Source organism: Puma concolor, chromosome B4, assembly GCF_028749965.1.
Source record: "Puma concolor isolate L17-30 chromosome B4, mPumCon1.1.hap2, whole genome shotgun sequence".
In the NCBI taxonomy this organism is placed as follows: domain Eukaryota; kingdom Metazoa; phylum Chordata; class Mammalia; order Carnivora; family Felidae; genus Puma; species Puma concolor.
The window spans coordinates 26,375,205-26,391,390 of record NC_141673.1 but is presented as its reverse complement, the minus strand read 5'-3'; the positions used below and the strand labels follow the sequence as shown (position 1 = coordinate 26,391,390).

Here is a 16,186-nt window from a genome sequence, read left to right as displayed (position 1 = left end):
CCGAGCAGCGTCCGCACGGCCTCTCACTCCAGCTCATCATGTCCTCAGCATCCTCCCACATCCCCCCTTTCCATAGCACCGGGACACCTTTCCTAGCATTCCAAGCACTGTGAAGAAACAATCCTTCTCTCTCCCACACATCACACACCAGCAACTTTCTATGGAATAGACGTCAGTTTAAAAATTTATTACAGGTGGTGGGGCCGGTGGGGGGGGATGAATAGGTGAAACACAGAGGAATTTTAGGGCAGTGAAGCTATTCTGTGTGTTACTTAGTAGTATGGTCGACACACCCCGTTATATATTTGTCTATTCCCATGGGACGTCAAAGAGTGAACCCTTGTGTAACTATAAAGTCATGAGTGATAATGATGTGTCAATGTAGGTTGTAGGCCGTCATTTTAACAAATGTACCCTCTGGGTGGGTGGGGGGTGATAGGAGGGAGGCTATGCATGTGTGGGGCTTGGCAGGGGGCAGTATACAGAAAATTTCTGTACCTTCTGACCAGGTTTGCCATGAACCTAAAACTGCTCTAAAAAGTAAAATCCATTAAAAAATTGATTACACACACACACACACACACACACACACACACACACACACACACCCCTACGACTGAGATGGGCTCTGACAAATATGAAAATTTAAGAAATCTAACTCTTTATTTAACATCAAAGCTAACATCAAGTGTTTATTTAAAAAAATAATGGCACCTGCTTTGAATAGGGTGACAATCTACGCAGAATTTACAATTTTAGGCTGACATGAAACTATATGGTATCTCACCAAATGGAAATTCTAGAAAAGACCTCACAATAAACATTCTAGTTTCCATTTTCAGAACTGCTAACTACGGCCTAAACATATCTTTTTTTTTTTTTTTTTTTTTTTTTTTAAAGTTTATTTATTTTTGGGACAGAGAGAGACAGAGCATGAACGGGGGAGGGGCAGAGAGAGAGGGAGACACAGAATCGGAAACAGGCTCCAGGCTCTGAGCCATCAGCCCAGAGCCCGACGCGGGGCTCGAACTCACGGACCGCGAGATCGTGACCTGGCTGAAGTCGGACGCTTAACCGACTGCGCCACCCAGGCGCCCCCTAAACATATCTTAAACACAGAGCACGTTTTGTTGAAACATTTCTCTTAGGACAAACACAGGAGACATGTTTTAAATAAATTAAAATTGCAACACATAAATTATTCCTAAAACAATCAAGGTACATTACTTTCCAGCTTCTTATAAACAGAGAATTGTACTGACTTTAGAAAATTATAGGTTAGTTCTGCTTTTTATCTTCTGGGTTACCAAACTCTTGTTAACTGTACCTTCTTTTAGCTTCATAACCAGTTTTGATGTAAATGGCCAATATTATTCTTTTCAGTGATTTATCCTTTTAGACCAACTCCTTCCTTAGCACGTGTGTTAAACTTCTTGAAACATTTCTCTCCAGCTAAAGCCCTGAATCTTAAATGCCATTTCACCCTACTCCTGGCTCACTCCTCAAAATTATAGAAATATGCAGTAGAGGTTGTTTAATCACACATGCTCATTTTAATAAGCATACCGAAATGCTTTTCCAAACCAATACAATCATACTTAGATTCCATACAAAGATGTTCCTATTTGATGCAAAACAATTTGGTATTTAAACTTCAATCCAAAAGGACAAAAATAATTAGTTGCTTGAGGGACTCCAATTCCCATCACAGTTATTGATCCCATAATTAAACCTGATATGCTGGAGAAAAGGCAGGGCAGTAAACATACCTAGCAGGGCAGTATTCCAATAAAAACAAGAGTGACAAAGTAGAAGGGCTAACTCCCACGGATGCTAATTGATGGAGAGGGATAACCGCGTTTGGGCCGTAATGGAAGCGGAGATCTCAGTCTGTCAACAGTTCATACTCATCACGTAAGCAAAACCACATGCTAGAAACCGGGGGCTGATCCTACTCTCTGTACAAAATCAGCAGTGGAGTACTTTTATTTACTGCTTCACTGTGGTTTGAATTGGGGGGGGGGGTGGTTTCAATGTTTTGTTCTGGCTTGATCATACTCAAAATGTAAACTGGGATAACTGATTCCAGTACCCACGTAAGAGGATTTTTACATTTTTGTTTTGCCCTCAGTGAACTATCATTATCTTGGTGATCATGAAAATAGTATGTCGCAAAAAAATCCTGTGCTAGAATGCAATATCCAGTATCTTTTTTTAATTTTCATGTTTATTATTGAGAGAGAGAGAAGAAAAACAAGCACGAGTGGGGGAGGGGCAGAGAGAGAGAGGGAGACACGGATTCCTAAGCAGAGATGTCAGCACAGAGCCCGACGCAGGGCCTGAACTCATGAACTGCAAGATCATGACCTGAACTGAAGTCGGCACTTAACCGACTGAGCCACCCAGATGCCCCTGCAACGTCCAGTATCTTAAAGCACTCAGTTTGCTGAGTGAGCAGGTGCCTGACCACCCCATGACTGGCTTCATCTTTACTACGAATGAAAGGTGGGGAAAGGGATTAGCGGACTTAAATGTAAATTAAATAACCAATTCCATGATATATCCCAGTTGGATCACTATTTTTAATTGAATAATGTATAGAATTTTACTTAATCTTACCCTTGTGCGGGAAAGGAAATACAATGGGAGGGTTTATTCCTTAAGAGAGCAGTAAACCACAGAGGGTAAAGGTCTCCTTGGAGTGTATCAACTTATTAAAAAGCTTCATGAACTTTCAGCAAGACTCTAAAATAAGCATGCCATGTAGGTTGAGCATACCCAAGTGAAAACAAAGTTATCTGACGTCTAACGAGAACTGGTGGCCGTACGGATTCTGTGCAAAAGAAGGCATGATCAAATGGGATGGTTCAGACCCAAGATTTCAGAGCAGAGCCAGTTTCTAGCCGCTTCTGTTAACAGCTCCAGACTGGAGGGGGCGGAGTGTCTGGCTTTCCGTTTCCTCCCCTACTTCTGCAGCGGAGAGGAGACACGCGGATGCAGGTCTGGGAAGCGTCAAAGCGAATGTCGAGTGGAGCGTGGTGGCCAGTGAAGCAGGCCCACGTCCTGGGTCCTCCCCTGCAACCCTTAACCTCAAAGGGCTAGAAATCTCTCTCCCTCTCTCTAAAAAATAACAGCAGTATCTACATCCGCCGCAACCTCTGGCATACGCAAAGTGCCTCAGAAAGATGCGCAGAAATTGAGAGGCGCCCACCAGGACCCAGGGGTGGAAGCTGCATCCAGCCCTCAGCCGAATGGAGACTGACGCCCACGGGTGAAGGAGAATGCTGGCCATTAAAATACAGAAGCGAAAGAAAGCACACCGTTCTTTCTCCCTCCCATCCCTGGATCTGGAACTCTTTTCCGTCCCCTGGGTTTGATGGATCACAGTGTATTTACAGCCAACTTGGCAGAACAAGGGCGAGTCTGATGGTGGAAGGGGACACGGCCATGAGATGGGGGTAGGGCTGCTGACTCCGTCTTCCCTGAATCCAAGATGCTTAACAGCCAAAGATTTCACGAAATGATCGTTACTGTTTTTAAGAAGCTTGAGTCCAGAATTAGATAGTGGGGACAGTTGAAGAAGTTTGTGAATTTACTAAAACCACTGAACTGTCAAGTTAAAAGAAGAAAGCTTGAGTTGTCTAAGTCTCACACACGCTGGACTTGTACCAAATGCTCGACTGTTCCACTCTCTCAAACCATGGCGCACTGTCACATTTTTTTTTTTTTTCAGGAGATTTCCCCAAGAGCAGCTGTTCGCAAAATATTGCACTTAATTTAAATCCAGGCGATTTGATGTTTTCTGGAAGAAAATGTACACTAACATACATCTTTACGCCTTCAGAGAACAGAGCGGATGGCAGGAGGCAGGACTGAACAGCCGTTTCCATTAAAATCTTCTAACTTCATTTTCAGTAGGTACAGAGAGAAAGAGATTTAAAGGGGAGTATCATCTGGGCTGAAAGTAGTGAGTAGAATCCCTCAAACAGGTTGAGGATGTTAACTTCTGAATGCTTTCACCTCAGGGGAAGAAGCGCGGCCCCTCTATTACTTGGGCCCTTGTCTCCAGGAAGATCCCGAGAGGTGACAGACAGCCTTCGCTTGGACACTGGATCAATCTATGTGATTCCGGCTGGTCTCACAGGGTCATAAGAGGACCTTCTCAGTCTCCATCCAGGTCGACTGCTCCCCCTGATCCAACTGCCACCCCATTAGACCACGCATCCTATTTCCCTCCTGCTTCCAGAGCGCCTACCTCAGTGCACTTTCGCTTTATAAAAGTACAATTCTGTTGTCTTAAAGAAAAACAAAAACCCCACGACACGAGCATCATTTGTTTTCATTTGTGGAGTGAGATTTGCGATTCCTCGCAAGCCAGGGAATAGAGTGAATCACATCCTCACAGGGGGTCTATCACAATTAAGATGTGCTGGAATACAAACCTCCAGAGTAGTGCTTACTGGACCCTAATGTTCAAGCCATGGCTTGATGTGGGATTTGGAAGAATTTCTACATGCTTGAAGGCAAGGCATTCAACGGCCACTTCAGATAAAATCAACGTGTGGCTCCCTGGATGTTAGAAGGTGAAAGCCCCACTCATAAATCTTCGCATCTTACCATTTAAAGTGCAAGACAAAACATCTAAGTTAGACGTCTGATGGATCAACAGGCGTAAGATTTCCGTGTTACTTGTGAGTCACGCACGACTGACCGCTATGGACACTGGGAACAGGTGGGGCCTAGGGTCCTCTGGACAAGTGGACTGGATGACACAGGATTTTCTGTACTTTCAAAGGCCACGAGGGTTCACCATGGCCAATGCGCGTACTTCCCCTCCCCAAGTGCTGCTACATCCTTGCTGCTAACAGGACTCAGGGAAAAAATGCAACCACAAGCAACAGTGAAGCTCGACTGTGATAGAGACTTAAGAGAGAGACAGAGACTTAAAATCCCTTTTCTTCTGGATCATTAATTATGTCAAATGCTCAATAACCAGAGGCTGGCCATGCTGGGCTAGTCAGGTGGGCAGAAGATCTGGTGTGATTAAGGCAGTGAGCGACGTGGGGAGAGCTCTGAAACAGATTCACATTCGCTAAGGATGGGGACTGAGCCGGCAAGTACTACCGTGTGAAGGGAACTGTAGTTATTTACAATGCACAGCCCAGGCCTGGTCACCTCTAGTCAGCACAACCCCGTTCATTTGAAAATTTGGTAGGATGCACAGTTTTCTTTAAAACATAAATCTGAAAGAACCTGAAGACAGGAACCCACGGCTTCATCTGGGTATTATGATCCTTTCTATGGCACACAGAATATGGTCCCAGTTTTTACAAAATATCGCAAGAAGAGTCACGGCGAAGAAAGTGCCGAGAATGTGGAAGCGGCTCTTCATCATGGGCGAGACAAACTTGGCAATGGTAGACACACACACTAGGATGACAGTCATGAAGGCCAGGATCACGTTTATGCACCTCCCCAGGAGCACTTTGGCATTCACGGTGTCTGTCTGCAGGACTTGCTGCTCTTGCTGGTGGAGCTCCAGCTTAGAAATGCGAGTCTGGCAGGATTCCAAGGCTTCCTGTGGGCAAGAGGGAGAGCAAGGGTCACACGCTGTCGGGACCATGGGCAACACGTGAGCACATGCCTGGACGTGCACGGAAGCTCCCTGGCTCAGGACACTCGATGCTGAGGCAGCTTCCAACAGCCAAGCTGACGGTGATGATGATGACAAAGAAGGGAAACGAGAATCCCAAGGCTCATTTATTCTGTTATTCACGGACAGAACGAACAACCATAAAATACCATAAACGGGGACTTACGGTTAAGTATTTTGAAATAAAGCACATAAACTATTGGCATCCGTTGGTATCATCAGGACCAAACCAGAGGAGGGGTAGGCCATTGTGGGGCAGGCGACTACCCCCAGCCATGGAGTAGGTGGTACCTGTTTCCACTGCTCAGTGGATGTATGCATCCACTTATATAGACTGTGGAGGATGAAGGGAGAAGGGACGGGGACAGGACTGACCACGGGCGACTCGGCTCTCACTTGCTCTCTGAATGCTGTTACTCAGGACACTATCCACTGCTGCACATCCTTCCCAGAGCTCGTTCTTTCTAAGGCTTCAATCGCTAAGACACAGAGGACCCCAAGTGTCTCTCTGGCCAAGTCACCTCCTCTGAGTTTGACTCATGTATCTACATGGCTCCTTGACATCCCCCTCTGAGCTTCTCAGAAGCACCTGGAGTGCAACATGTCCAAGTGCGGATTCACATACCGCACCCTCTCCTGCACCTGCCATCGGTCCTGTTTCCCTTCTGGTGCTCCTTTCCTCGGAAAACAGCACCTGGCTCAGCCGGTTCCTCCCACCAGACACTCATTTCCGCTAATCCGTCCCCAGCCGTGTCGATGCGACCTACAGCATCTATCTTTAGGGGCCCATTTCTCTCCCCTCCCAGTCTCCACCCCCCCGCCCCACTCACCATGCTCTGGCCATGCTGGCTTTTTAAAGTTTGGAAAAGGAGCATGTTCGGGGCCTCTGTACATGCATATACCGAGCCTGAAACGTTTGGTTCCCCACTCCCTCCCCTCCTCACCGGTGGATCTCCCTCCCCTCTCAGGTCCCACCTGGGAAGCCGTCCCAGCCCCATCGGACGATGTGAAGTTTCCCCCAGCCCTCTCCCCCAACCAGAAGACCACAGCTGCACAAGGATGGGGACTGGGCCACCTGCTGTTACCCCAGCAAAGGGCCGGCCATGCAGCAGGGAGCAGACGGGCGCCAGGAAGGAGGCATGAGGCTCATGAGAGGAAACTCTGTGCCTCTTAGGAGAACAGGACCTGACTAGAGGTGGCACAACGAGCCCCTTTTCAGTTCACCAGCCTACCGTCTAACTCGTTTACCAACATGTGCTTGCTTGGTTACAACACAGCCATCTTGTCAGGTTTTAAACAACCATAACAGCTGTAACACTGATTCGCTTTTCTTCCGCTGAATATACTCTATGGGCCAAAGAACAGAGTTCTCGGTTACTATAGTAACTTTCATGACATGGGTTACCAACAGAGAAGGTAAAACTCCTTCAGATTTTCACATTCTAAAAAAGCGCTGGCCTCCTAAAAGAGCAGGCACGTGCCCCAGAGATCGCGAATTCTTTTCAACTATTTGAGCTCACGGTCTCCTCTTTTTTAGACGCGGCAGGGAAGAGCGGACAGAACAAGACAAAAGACCAACATTTTTGGCAAATTGATTCATCTTTAATTGGGTACACACGTTACATATATAAACAGACTAATCCCAGAACTGAATTCCTTGGAACTGCTATCAAATTTTTTACCAAAAGAAAGATCCAAGAAAATTAAGTAGTGAGTTGCAAGGAATTTTAGTTACAGCACCCACTAAGTGATGGCCCCGTGATTCTTAGCGCTTCTTTGGATCCAGTGTTTAAACTGGGGACAAGGACAGAGAACTGACTGAATTATCCTTAAGCCTGTTTTAATTGGGAATTCTAATAAAACAAAACTCAATTTCTTAAAAGAGTAAAACCCTTGCCTCCCTGTGGACAACAGCCACCCTCACCTGTAGCAGCTCTTCCCACTGTAGAACCCTGCCTGTACGAACAAAACAAACGCGAACTGAAGACGAACTTGAGGGGGCCTGATTGTGAAAAGCCCCGAGGAATAGGGCTCCTCACCAATATAACGGAAAACACGGCCGGCATTTATTTTTTGACTGCCTGCTATGCGTCAGGAAGATTTAAGTACTTTATATATATTATCCATTTAATCCTCCTGACAGCCTTTTGAGGTGAAGCTCACTGATGAGATTTCCATTTTACAGATAAGGAAACTGAGGCCCGGGGAGCTAACTTATCCAGAGTCACACGGTAAGCGGTAGAGCCAGGACTCTCACTGTCTGAACAAAGAAGACTCCATAGTCACACACACAGATGTCCTCTTTGCATTTGTGAGCTGGAGACGAAACCAGAAAAATGTTCAAATGAACTACTCTATATAGTGAAGCTCGCTTTCTGAAGTCCCTCACTTTATCTTACTCGTTCATCTTTAAAGTATGTTTTTTTTTAAAAAAGAAAAGGAAAAAAGAACACTAACCCAAACTATCCCCTAAATAAGAAAACCACATATTTAGACATAATCCAGTGGCATCGCAGACATGTTCTAAAAACAGAATGTTTTAATAAAACTGACTGCACTGTTCGCCCTGCAACACTTAACATTTAAATGGGTCACATTCTTTAAACCAGTCAATGGTGATGCTAAGTCTCCTAACCCAGAGCAAGGGCAAAACCTCCCTAGTGTCTCCCACACCTCGGTCCTCAGAGGTAGAAGGTTTCCCACCAGCTCTGCCTGATGCTCTGGATCCCAGAAACATCCAAGTAGATGCCTGGGATTGGCATAGACTCACAGCCTGCGACACAGAGAAGAACAAAACGTGGGCAGCTGAAACTCCAGCTCACACACTGTGGGGGAAAAAAAATCTCCCTTTCTATGTTTCAGTTTTCTCCCTCATAAAGTATGGCTGGAGAAAATCGCCACTGCCTACAAAGACAAGTCGTAAAAATGGAGCTGAGCACTACTTGGAGAGTGTGCTTTCTTGCTTTTTAATTATTTTTTTTTGTAAAGTTTATTTATTTTGAGAGAGAGAGAGAGAGAGAGAAAACAAGTAAGCATGAGTGGGGGAGGGGCAGAGAGAGAGAGGGAGACAGAGAATCTCAAGCAGGCTCTTTCCTGTCTGTGCAGAGCCCGACGTGGGGCTCGAACTCACAAACCGTGAGATCATGACCTGAGCTGAAATGAAGAGTCGGATGCTTAACCGACTCAGGCACCCAGGTGCCCCTACCTTTTTGCTTTTTTTTTTTTTTTAAATTTTTTTTTTTTCAACGTTTATTTATTTTTGGGACAGAGAGAGACAGAGCATGAACGGGGGAGGGGCAGAGAGAGAGGGAGACACAGAATCGGAAACAGGCTCCAGGCTCTGAGCCATCAACCCAGAGCCCGACGCGGGGCTCGAACTCACGGACCGCGAGATCGTGACCTGGCCGAAGTCGGACGCTCAACCGACTGCGCCACCCAGGTGCCCCACCTTTTTGCTTTTTTAAAAAAGATGATGACGGTCCCTGGGTGCCTCAGTCAGTTAAGCGTCTGACTCTTCATTTCAGCTCAGGTCACGATCTCGCGGTTTGTGAGTTCGAGCCCCGTGTCGGACTCTGCACAGACAGGAAAGAGCCTGCTTGAGATTCTCTGTCTCCCTCTCTCTCTGTCCCTCTCTCCCTTTCTCTTTCAAAAATAAATAAACTTTGAAAAAAGAAAAAAAGAAGATCAATAGGAATGTAAATTGCTGCAGCCACTATGGAAAACAATATACAAATTCCTTAAAAAATGAAACCTAGAACTCCCTATGATCCAGCAATTCCACTTTTGAGTATATATACCCGAAAGAAATGAAACCAGTTTCTAGAAGAGAACCCCCATATTCACAGCAGCATTATTTATAACAGCCAAGACACAGAATAACCTGAGTCCATCAACAGATGAATAAAGAAATGTGGTACACATCTACACAATGGAATATTATGCGGCCATGTGTCACTTGTGGATGGACTCTGACGGCATGATGCTAAGTGAGGAGTCAGACGGAGGAAGACAAACAAGCTGTATGATCTCACTTATATGTGGAATTGAAAAAACAAACACTCATAGAAACAAAGAACAGATTGGTGGTTCCTAGAGGCAGGGGTGGAGGGTAGGGGAAATGGGTGAAAGTGGTCAAAAGGTCCAAACTTCTAGTTATAAGATGAGGATGTAATGTGTAACGCAGATGACTACAGTTAACAGTACTGTATTACGTATTCGAAAGCTGTTAAGAGAGTAGGTCTTAAAAATTCTCATCGCAAGAAAACAATGTGTTAATTATGTGAGGTGATGGATGTTAACTCACTTAGGCGATCATTTTGCGCGCGCTCGCTCGCGCTCTCTCTCTCTATAAATCATTATGTTGTACACTTTAATGCAAAGTTGTATGTCAATTATCTCAGTGAAAGTAGAAGAAAAGAAAGAGACCCTCTAGTAGCAGGAAAAAAAAAAAAGCACTCAGGAAAACTAGCACTACAGTGCTGCCATCACATTAATCCTGAGACGTGCTTTTGTTTACACTGACTCAGCAACCCCTTCCATCCATCCATCCATCCATCCATCCATCCATCCATCCAGATCTTACCGATCCCTGCCAAGTCCCACCCTTTCTGGACATTCATTCACGTTCATTATTCAAGGACTGTCCACAAAACCTCATCCAAGTCACTTAACCTCTCTGCCTTAGTCTCCACAGCTGAGAAATGGGGAAAATAGTAAGAACTGCCCGAAAGGGTTATTGTAAGGAGGAGCTGGAGAGAGAAGGGAGACATGGCAAGTGCTCTGCTAATGTATGGTATATGGTATGCACTCAAGTCCTTGAAATTCTTACAAATATCCAAGCTATTCTTGGTCTACAGATGAGCAAACATATCCAAGACTTGCTCACGGTCACATAACTGGTAAATGGCTGACCTGGGACTAAAATCTAGTATCTGACCGCAAAATGACCAACCGTCCCACCAGTTCATAGCTTGTTGGGCACTGTGTGTCTGAATCCTGTGGCTTTTACTGTCTGGATCACATAATTTGGCCCCTGTTCATGTTTGCTTGAGCCGTTTGGCAGGTTACCCAATCCTGACTCCCCATCTAGTCAGTAAGCTTCTTGAAGGCAAGGTTTGCCTCATATTTAAAAAGTTTTGCAATTTTGGTAGGGGTGGTGGAGGGGGCGGGGAGGGAGGAGAGGTTATAGGCGATGGGCTTGGGTAGATAATAAATATTTGTTAATCAAAATAACTACACAGAGACTAGCCTCTTTACTCAGTGACACCTAGAACACGAGCTAATGGGGTTAATAAGGTAGAGAATGTTTGTGCAGAGAAAACATTTTGCTGCACGTGCCAGGAATCCTGTCGGGTTTATGGGATAATGCATTTAGAGTTCGTTGAACGACTTAAAGGCTGGGAAGAGCCCGCATTGAGTGCCTGACGGCGAAGGGAACGGTACCTGGATGTCCCGTGAGCGCTCATAGGCCTGGTAGGCCACCTTCTCCTCGATGCTGGCCAGCTCCTGCTTCAGGTTGGCTGTCTCGTGCTGATGCAGATCCGTCAGGTCGTGCAGCTGGTCTTCCAGTCGCTCGTACCTTTGCAAAGACAGGAGCTGATTCTGAGTGTGACACTTCAAAGGTCTCCTGGTTTTCATTCCCCAGAAGACTATGCTTCCAAAAGAATACGTCCAGCTACAGGGAACATGCTTTTGGCTAACCGTGAATTCCAGCTAAAAGCACTGGTCTCTGTCACATTACCTTCTGCGTCCTCACTCCTGAGGTTTCACACACACCGAAGTTGGCTTCCCCACCTCATCAGACAAGCTGAGAAATGGGGAAAATAGTAAGAATTGCCCAAAAGGGCTGCTGTAAGGAGGAGTTGCGGTGACGACACAACAGGCCTGATGCAATGGACAGGGAGGGCTGTCTGGGGTCCGGCTCAAGACAAGGACCTGCTGGTGTCCCCCCTCCCCCCCTTCTGCCTGCACAGCACCTTCTGGTTCACAGGCATGGCTTGAGAGCCCGTAAGGAAAGAACCAACTTCTACACTAGAGTTAACTCCATTTCCCAAGGCATACTCTGATTCTGAAAACATGCTTCAATTCTTGGAACTTAGTGCTGATAAAAACATTAAACTCATTAGAAATTATAGGGAGCCTGGGTGGCTCAGTCAGTTAAGCGGCCAACTTGTCATGATCTCAGGTCATGATCTCATGGTTTGTGAGTTCAAGCCTGGCGTTGGGCTCTGTGCTCCCTGCATGGAGCCTACTTCGGATCTTCTGTCTCCCTTTTTCTGGCCCCTCCCCCACTCAGGCACTCCCTCTCCCTCTCTCTCTCTCAAAAATAAATAAACTTAAAAAAAAACATTTTTTTTTTTTTTTAATTTTTTTTTTAACGTTTATTTATTTTTGAGACAGAGAGAGACAAAGCATGAACGGGGGAGGGTCAGAGAGAGGGAGACACAGAATCTGAAACAGGCTCCAGGCTCTGAGCTGTCAGCACAGAGCCTGACGCGGGGCTCGAACTCACGGACCGCGAGATCATGACCTGAGCCGAAGTCGGCCGCTTAACCGACTGAGCCACCCAGGCGCCCCTAAAAAAAAACATTTTTAAAGAAAGAAATTATAAATGACTTACAAGTGGCATTTCCAAAAGTCCAAATCTTAAGTAACGGAAGAACAAAGATTGTCATTCCCACCTCCCATTTCCCTCAAAGAAGAGGGATTTGTCTTATATTTGAAAACTTAGAATGTTTATTGGAAAACAGGAAGCACTATTTGGGTAATGCATTAGCCTGAAATGACTTCTATCAATGTCAGTGTTAGATGCTTATATAGGTCACCTGACAGAATCATATAAGAGAGAGACAGAGGGAGGGAGACAGATTATATGTCAATTATACCTCAAGAAAAAAAGTGAGATCAAAAAGTAATTTCATGCAGGGGTTCCTGGGTGGCTCAGTCGGTTAAATGTCCGACTTTGGCTGAGGTCACGATCTCACAGTTCGTGAGATTGAGCCCCATTTCCGGCTCTGTGCTGACAGCTCAGAGCCTGGAGCCTGCTTCAGATTCTGTCTCCCTCTCTCTCTCTGCCCCTCCCCCACACGCTCGCTCATGCTCTCTCTCTCTCTCAAAAATAAATACACTTAAAAAAAAGTAATTTAATGAAGATTTAATAATTATTCTCAGATAGGACTTCATAGGTACCCAATGTTGGCGTAAAAGCCTTTTAAAGATCTCTTACAGCAAACAATACAGTCAGAGGCTAACCCTTGGACAATCACAAACATAACTACACGACAAATGAGGAAACTACCCTAAATTTATATAAGTGGGTATTTGTGAGTTGGAATAAAATTTGGATCTAAAGAGTAGTATATCCCGAACTATTCAGATGGAATTGAAGTCAGTATTTTCTGGAAAACCTGTGACTCAAAAATAGTTATGTGAGAAAGACACTAGAGTCAAAGATGTATGCTGAAAGTTTTAAAAAATGGTTTCATAGAATATAAGAGCTGAAAAAAGCCACATTTACAAATTAATACATTTAAAACCATTTTGAGATATAAAGTATGTAAGTTAAATTTAAAGTTTAACCTTACAATATGTAATGGGCTTTTAATATTTTTTTAATTTTTAAAATTTTTATTTATTTTTGAGAGAAAGAGAAACAGCATGTGAGCTGGGCAGGGGCAGAGAAAGAGAGACACAGAATCCGAAGCAGGCTCTGGGCTCTGAACTGTCAGCACAGAGCCTGATGCAGGGCTTAAACTCACGAACCACCAGATCAGGACCTGAGCCAAACTTGGACGCTTAACTAACTGAGCCACCCACGTGTTCCATGGGCATTTAACTTTTTCTCTACATTTTTATAAGTTAACATGTTCGTTTTGACTAAAAACAAAAACAAAACAAACAACCACAATTTTGGGGGCACCTGGCTGGCTCAGTTGATAGCAAGCATGTGATTCTTGATCTCAGGGTTGTGGGTTCAAGCCCCACACTAGTACAGAGATTACTTAAAATCTTAAAAAAGCAAAACAAAACAAAAACTTTGGGGAATCTTTTTACTGAGAAATAGTAGAAAATCACTTCTTATTAATATTTTTATTAATTAGTTATAGGCACATAAAATCTAGCCTATAAATACCTTTTAGAAGTAGCTAATATAGGGGTGCCTGGGCGGCGCAGTCAGTTATGCATTGGACTCTTGATCTCGGCTCAGGCGATGATCTCATAGTTCGTGGGTTTGAGCCCTGCATGGAGCTCTGCACTGACAGCGTGGAGCCTGCTTGGGATTCTGTCTCTCCTTCTCTCTGTCCCTCCCCCACTTGTGCATGTGCTCTCTCTCTCTCAAAATAAATAAACTTTAAAAAGATGAGCTAATATAAAAAAATAAAATTAGCTAATATAACCCACAAGATTTGAATTTATACTTTGCTCTTAAGATTTCTTTTGAAAACTCTTTATTTATGGTGAAAAGTTTAGTAAGCAAAATATCGTACATAAAAAAAATGTACACTATATAAAAACTTGAAGATTAATGTGCCAAAGAAAATCTACCTTGTTGAACAATGCAGTGATTTCTTTTTAAAATGGTTATTTATTATTTTTGAGAGAGACAGAAACAGAGAGCATACGCGTGCAGGGGAGGGGCAGAGAGAGAGGTAGACAGAGGATCCGAAGTGGGTTCTGCGCTGACCTGATGTGGGCTCAAACTCACAAACCGCGAAATTATGACCTGAGCCGAAGTAGGACGCTTAGCTAACTGAGTCACCCAGGTTCCCCAACCATACAATGGGTCATTTACTTGACAGTTATCATGGAGGAAAATAAAATACAGACCTATGAATTAGTGTAACAAAACTTTATGACAGAAGTCTACTGGAGCTTAAGAAGGAACTCCATGTGCACATAAGCTACAGACTATATAGCGACATTTTAACAGACTCACACAACTCTCTCTGAAGTATCAACCTGTACGTCACAAACTATAAAGTTTAGAATCACGAAGTATGGAAAACACTACTGATTTTAAATGTTTTTTTGATCCACATCCATATTCATGGAAAACACAACCATGAGCGTGTCACTTCCAAGCAATCTCTCTGCACTTAGTAGGTCATGCTTCTAGAAGAATTCCAAGAGAACAGTCTGACATACCTGTATCTTTCCTCTTGCAGCGTCTGAGAAATAAAACCGTATTCTCTCTTAAACTGCACCTTCAGCGCCTCGATGTCCTCGGCCAGCTGTGCCTGGGTGTCCTTGATCTCCCTCAGCTCCTCCAGGATCATGGTGAGCTTGCCCTGGCTGTCCAGCGTGCCAGCTCCGCTGGCCCCGAAGGACTGGTTTCCGTTACTGTCGGCGGAGCCCGACGTGCCACTCGAACACTCGTCATCGCTGCCGTACTTGGGTTTGTTCACAATGGTGGCGCTGCCCCCATAGGCCCGCGGACTCCCTTCAGGCCTAAATTCCTCCAGGGAATTTTTTAAGTGAGCGATGTTATCGGCGCTGCCAAACTTATTCCGGATCAGGTTGGCAAACTCCCTGGACTTATTGAAGACGAACACGGGCGGGGTGAGGGACACGCCCGGCATGCCCGATTTACCACACTCCGTGCCGTGGGGAGCAGTTCGAGACTTCGCGTGGGCATCTTTCAGGGAGTGCGGCACGTCCTTCAGGTTGTCTTTGGCAATGTCCTTTGCGCTTCTGGAGGCTCCATTCTGCTCGATCTCCCTGAGCTTTCTATGATACTGTTCTAACTTCTTCTGAAGCTGGGCAATGGAGTGAGCGGACTTCTGATTCTTCTTCTCAAAGACTTGCTTGATGCGGCCCGCCTGCTGCTTGTCTGCGCTGTTGACTAGTTTCAGATACTCTGCAACATTGCCGTCGCGGGACGTCTGCTCGATTTTGATCTGCTCTGTCACCTTCAGAATTTTTTGTTTCAGGCTGTCCGCACTGAGTTTGACCTTGTGGAAGTCCAGGATGCCATCCGGTACGTCAAAGTTGAGGTTGGTGTCGGACCCCCCTCGGCGAATGTTCAGGGGCAGGCTTAGGGTGTTCATGTCATGTCGCTCTACCTGAAAGAGACAGGGAGGAAGCACTTGAAGACTTGAAGGCAAAGGCACAGTTACTGTGATAGAATCTGGGCACACACTACAGACATACTTCAGGTCCCAGATCTTTAAACTGCAAGTATTCCTAAGATAAAAACTCCCAGTTGAACAGAGGACAGCCCAACTCCTTCCTGCATCCATGTGTACTAGGAGATTCAGGTTTCCCAGGGCTTCCAATGTTTTGTCTCATTACATGTAATTGTCAGTTGCCAGGGTGGAAAATGCATAATGGGACAAGGTTACCCTCAGTCCTAGTTTCCCCAAATGCCCAGGTAACTAGGGTGCCTGCCATGCTCCACGCACGGTGAATTTCGACACTGTGGGAAATGCATCCAGTTCAGACCTCAATCACTTAAGAAGAAGAATGAGGGAAAAGTTCCAGCAGGTACATTCATCATCAACACAAGAAATTATTTTCTTACTGGAATCATTAAGC

At 45.1% G+C, this 16,186-nt stretch overlaps 1 protein-coding gene and 1 long non-coding RNA gene across 16 annotated transcripts in view; both read right to left on the bottom strand.

Annotated features, from left to right (window-relative positions):
• Positions 1-16,186, bottom strand: part of TMCC3 (transmembrane and coiled-coil domain family 3) — a 326,327-nt gene that overhangs the window by 34,997 nt on the left and 275,144 nt on the right. For 13 of the 15 annotated variants that reach the window (XM_086712631.1, XM_086712635.1, XM_086712632.1 and 10 more), the window contains 3 exons: positions 14,798-15,714; positions 11,096-11,231; positions 4,320-5,578 (listed from right to left, as the gene is read on the bottom strand). In XM_086712631.1, the coding sequence (XP_086568757.1) occupies positions 5,276-5,578; positions 11,096-11,231; positions 14,798-15,714 (1,356 nt within the window). In that variant the 3' untranslated portion in view covers positions 4,320-5,275. Of the gene's footprint in view, positions 1-4,319; positions 5,579-11,095; positions 11,232-14,797; positions 15,715-16,186 lie in introns of those variants that run through there. The other 2 variants (XM_086712629.1, XM_086712642.1) reach the window with 1 other exon arrangement.
• LOC147578974 (uncharacterized) lies at positions 647-3,901 on the bottom strand. Its single transcript, XR_015253425.1, has 2 exons — positions 1,088-3,901; positions 647-847 (listed from the first exon to the last, which is right to left on the bottom strand). It is a non-coding gene; the product is annotated as an uncharacterized LOC147578974 (long non-coding RNA).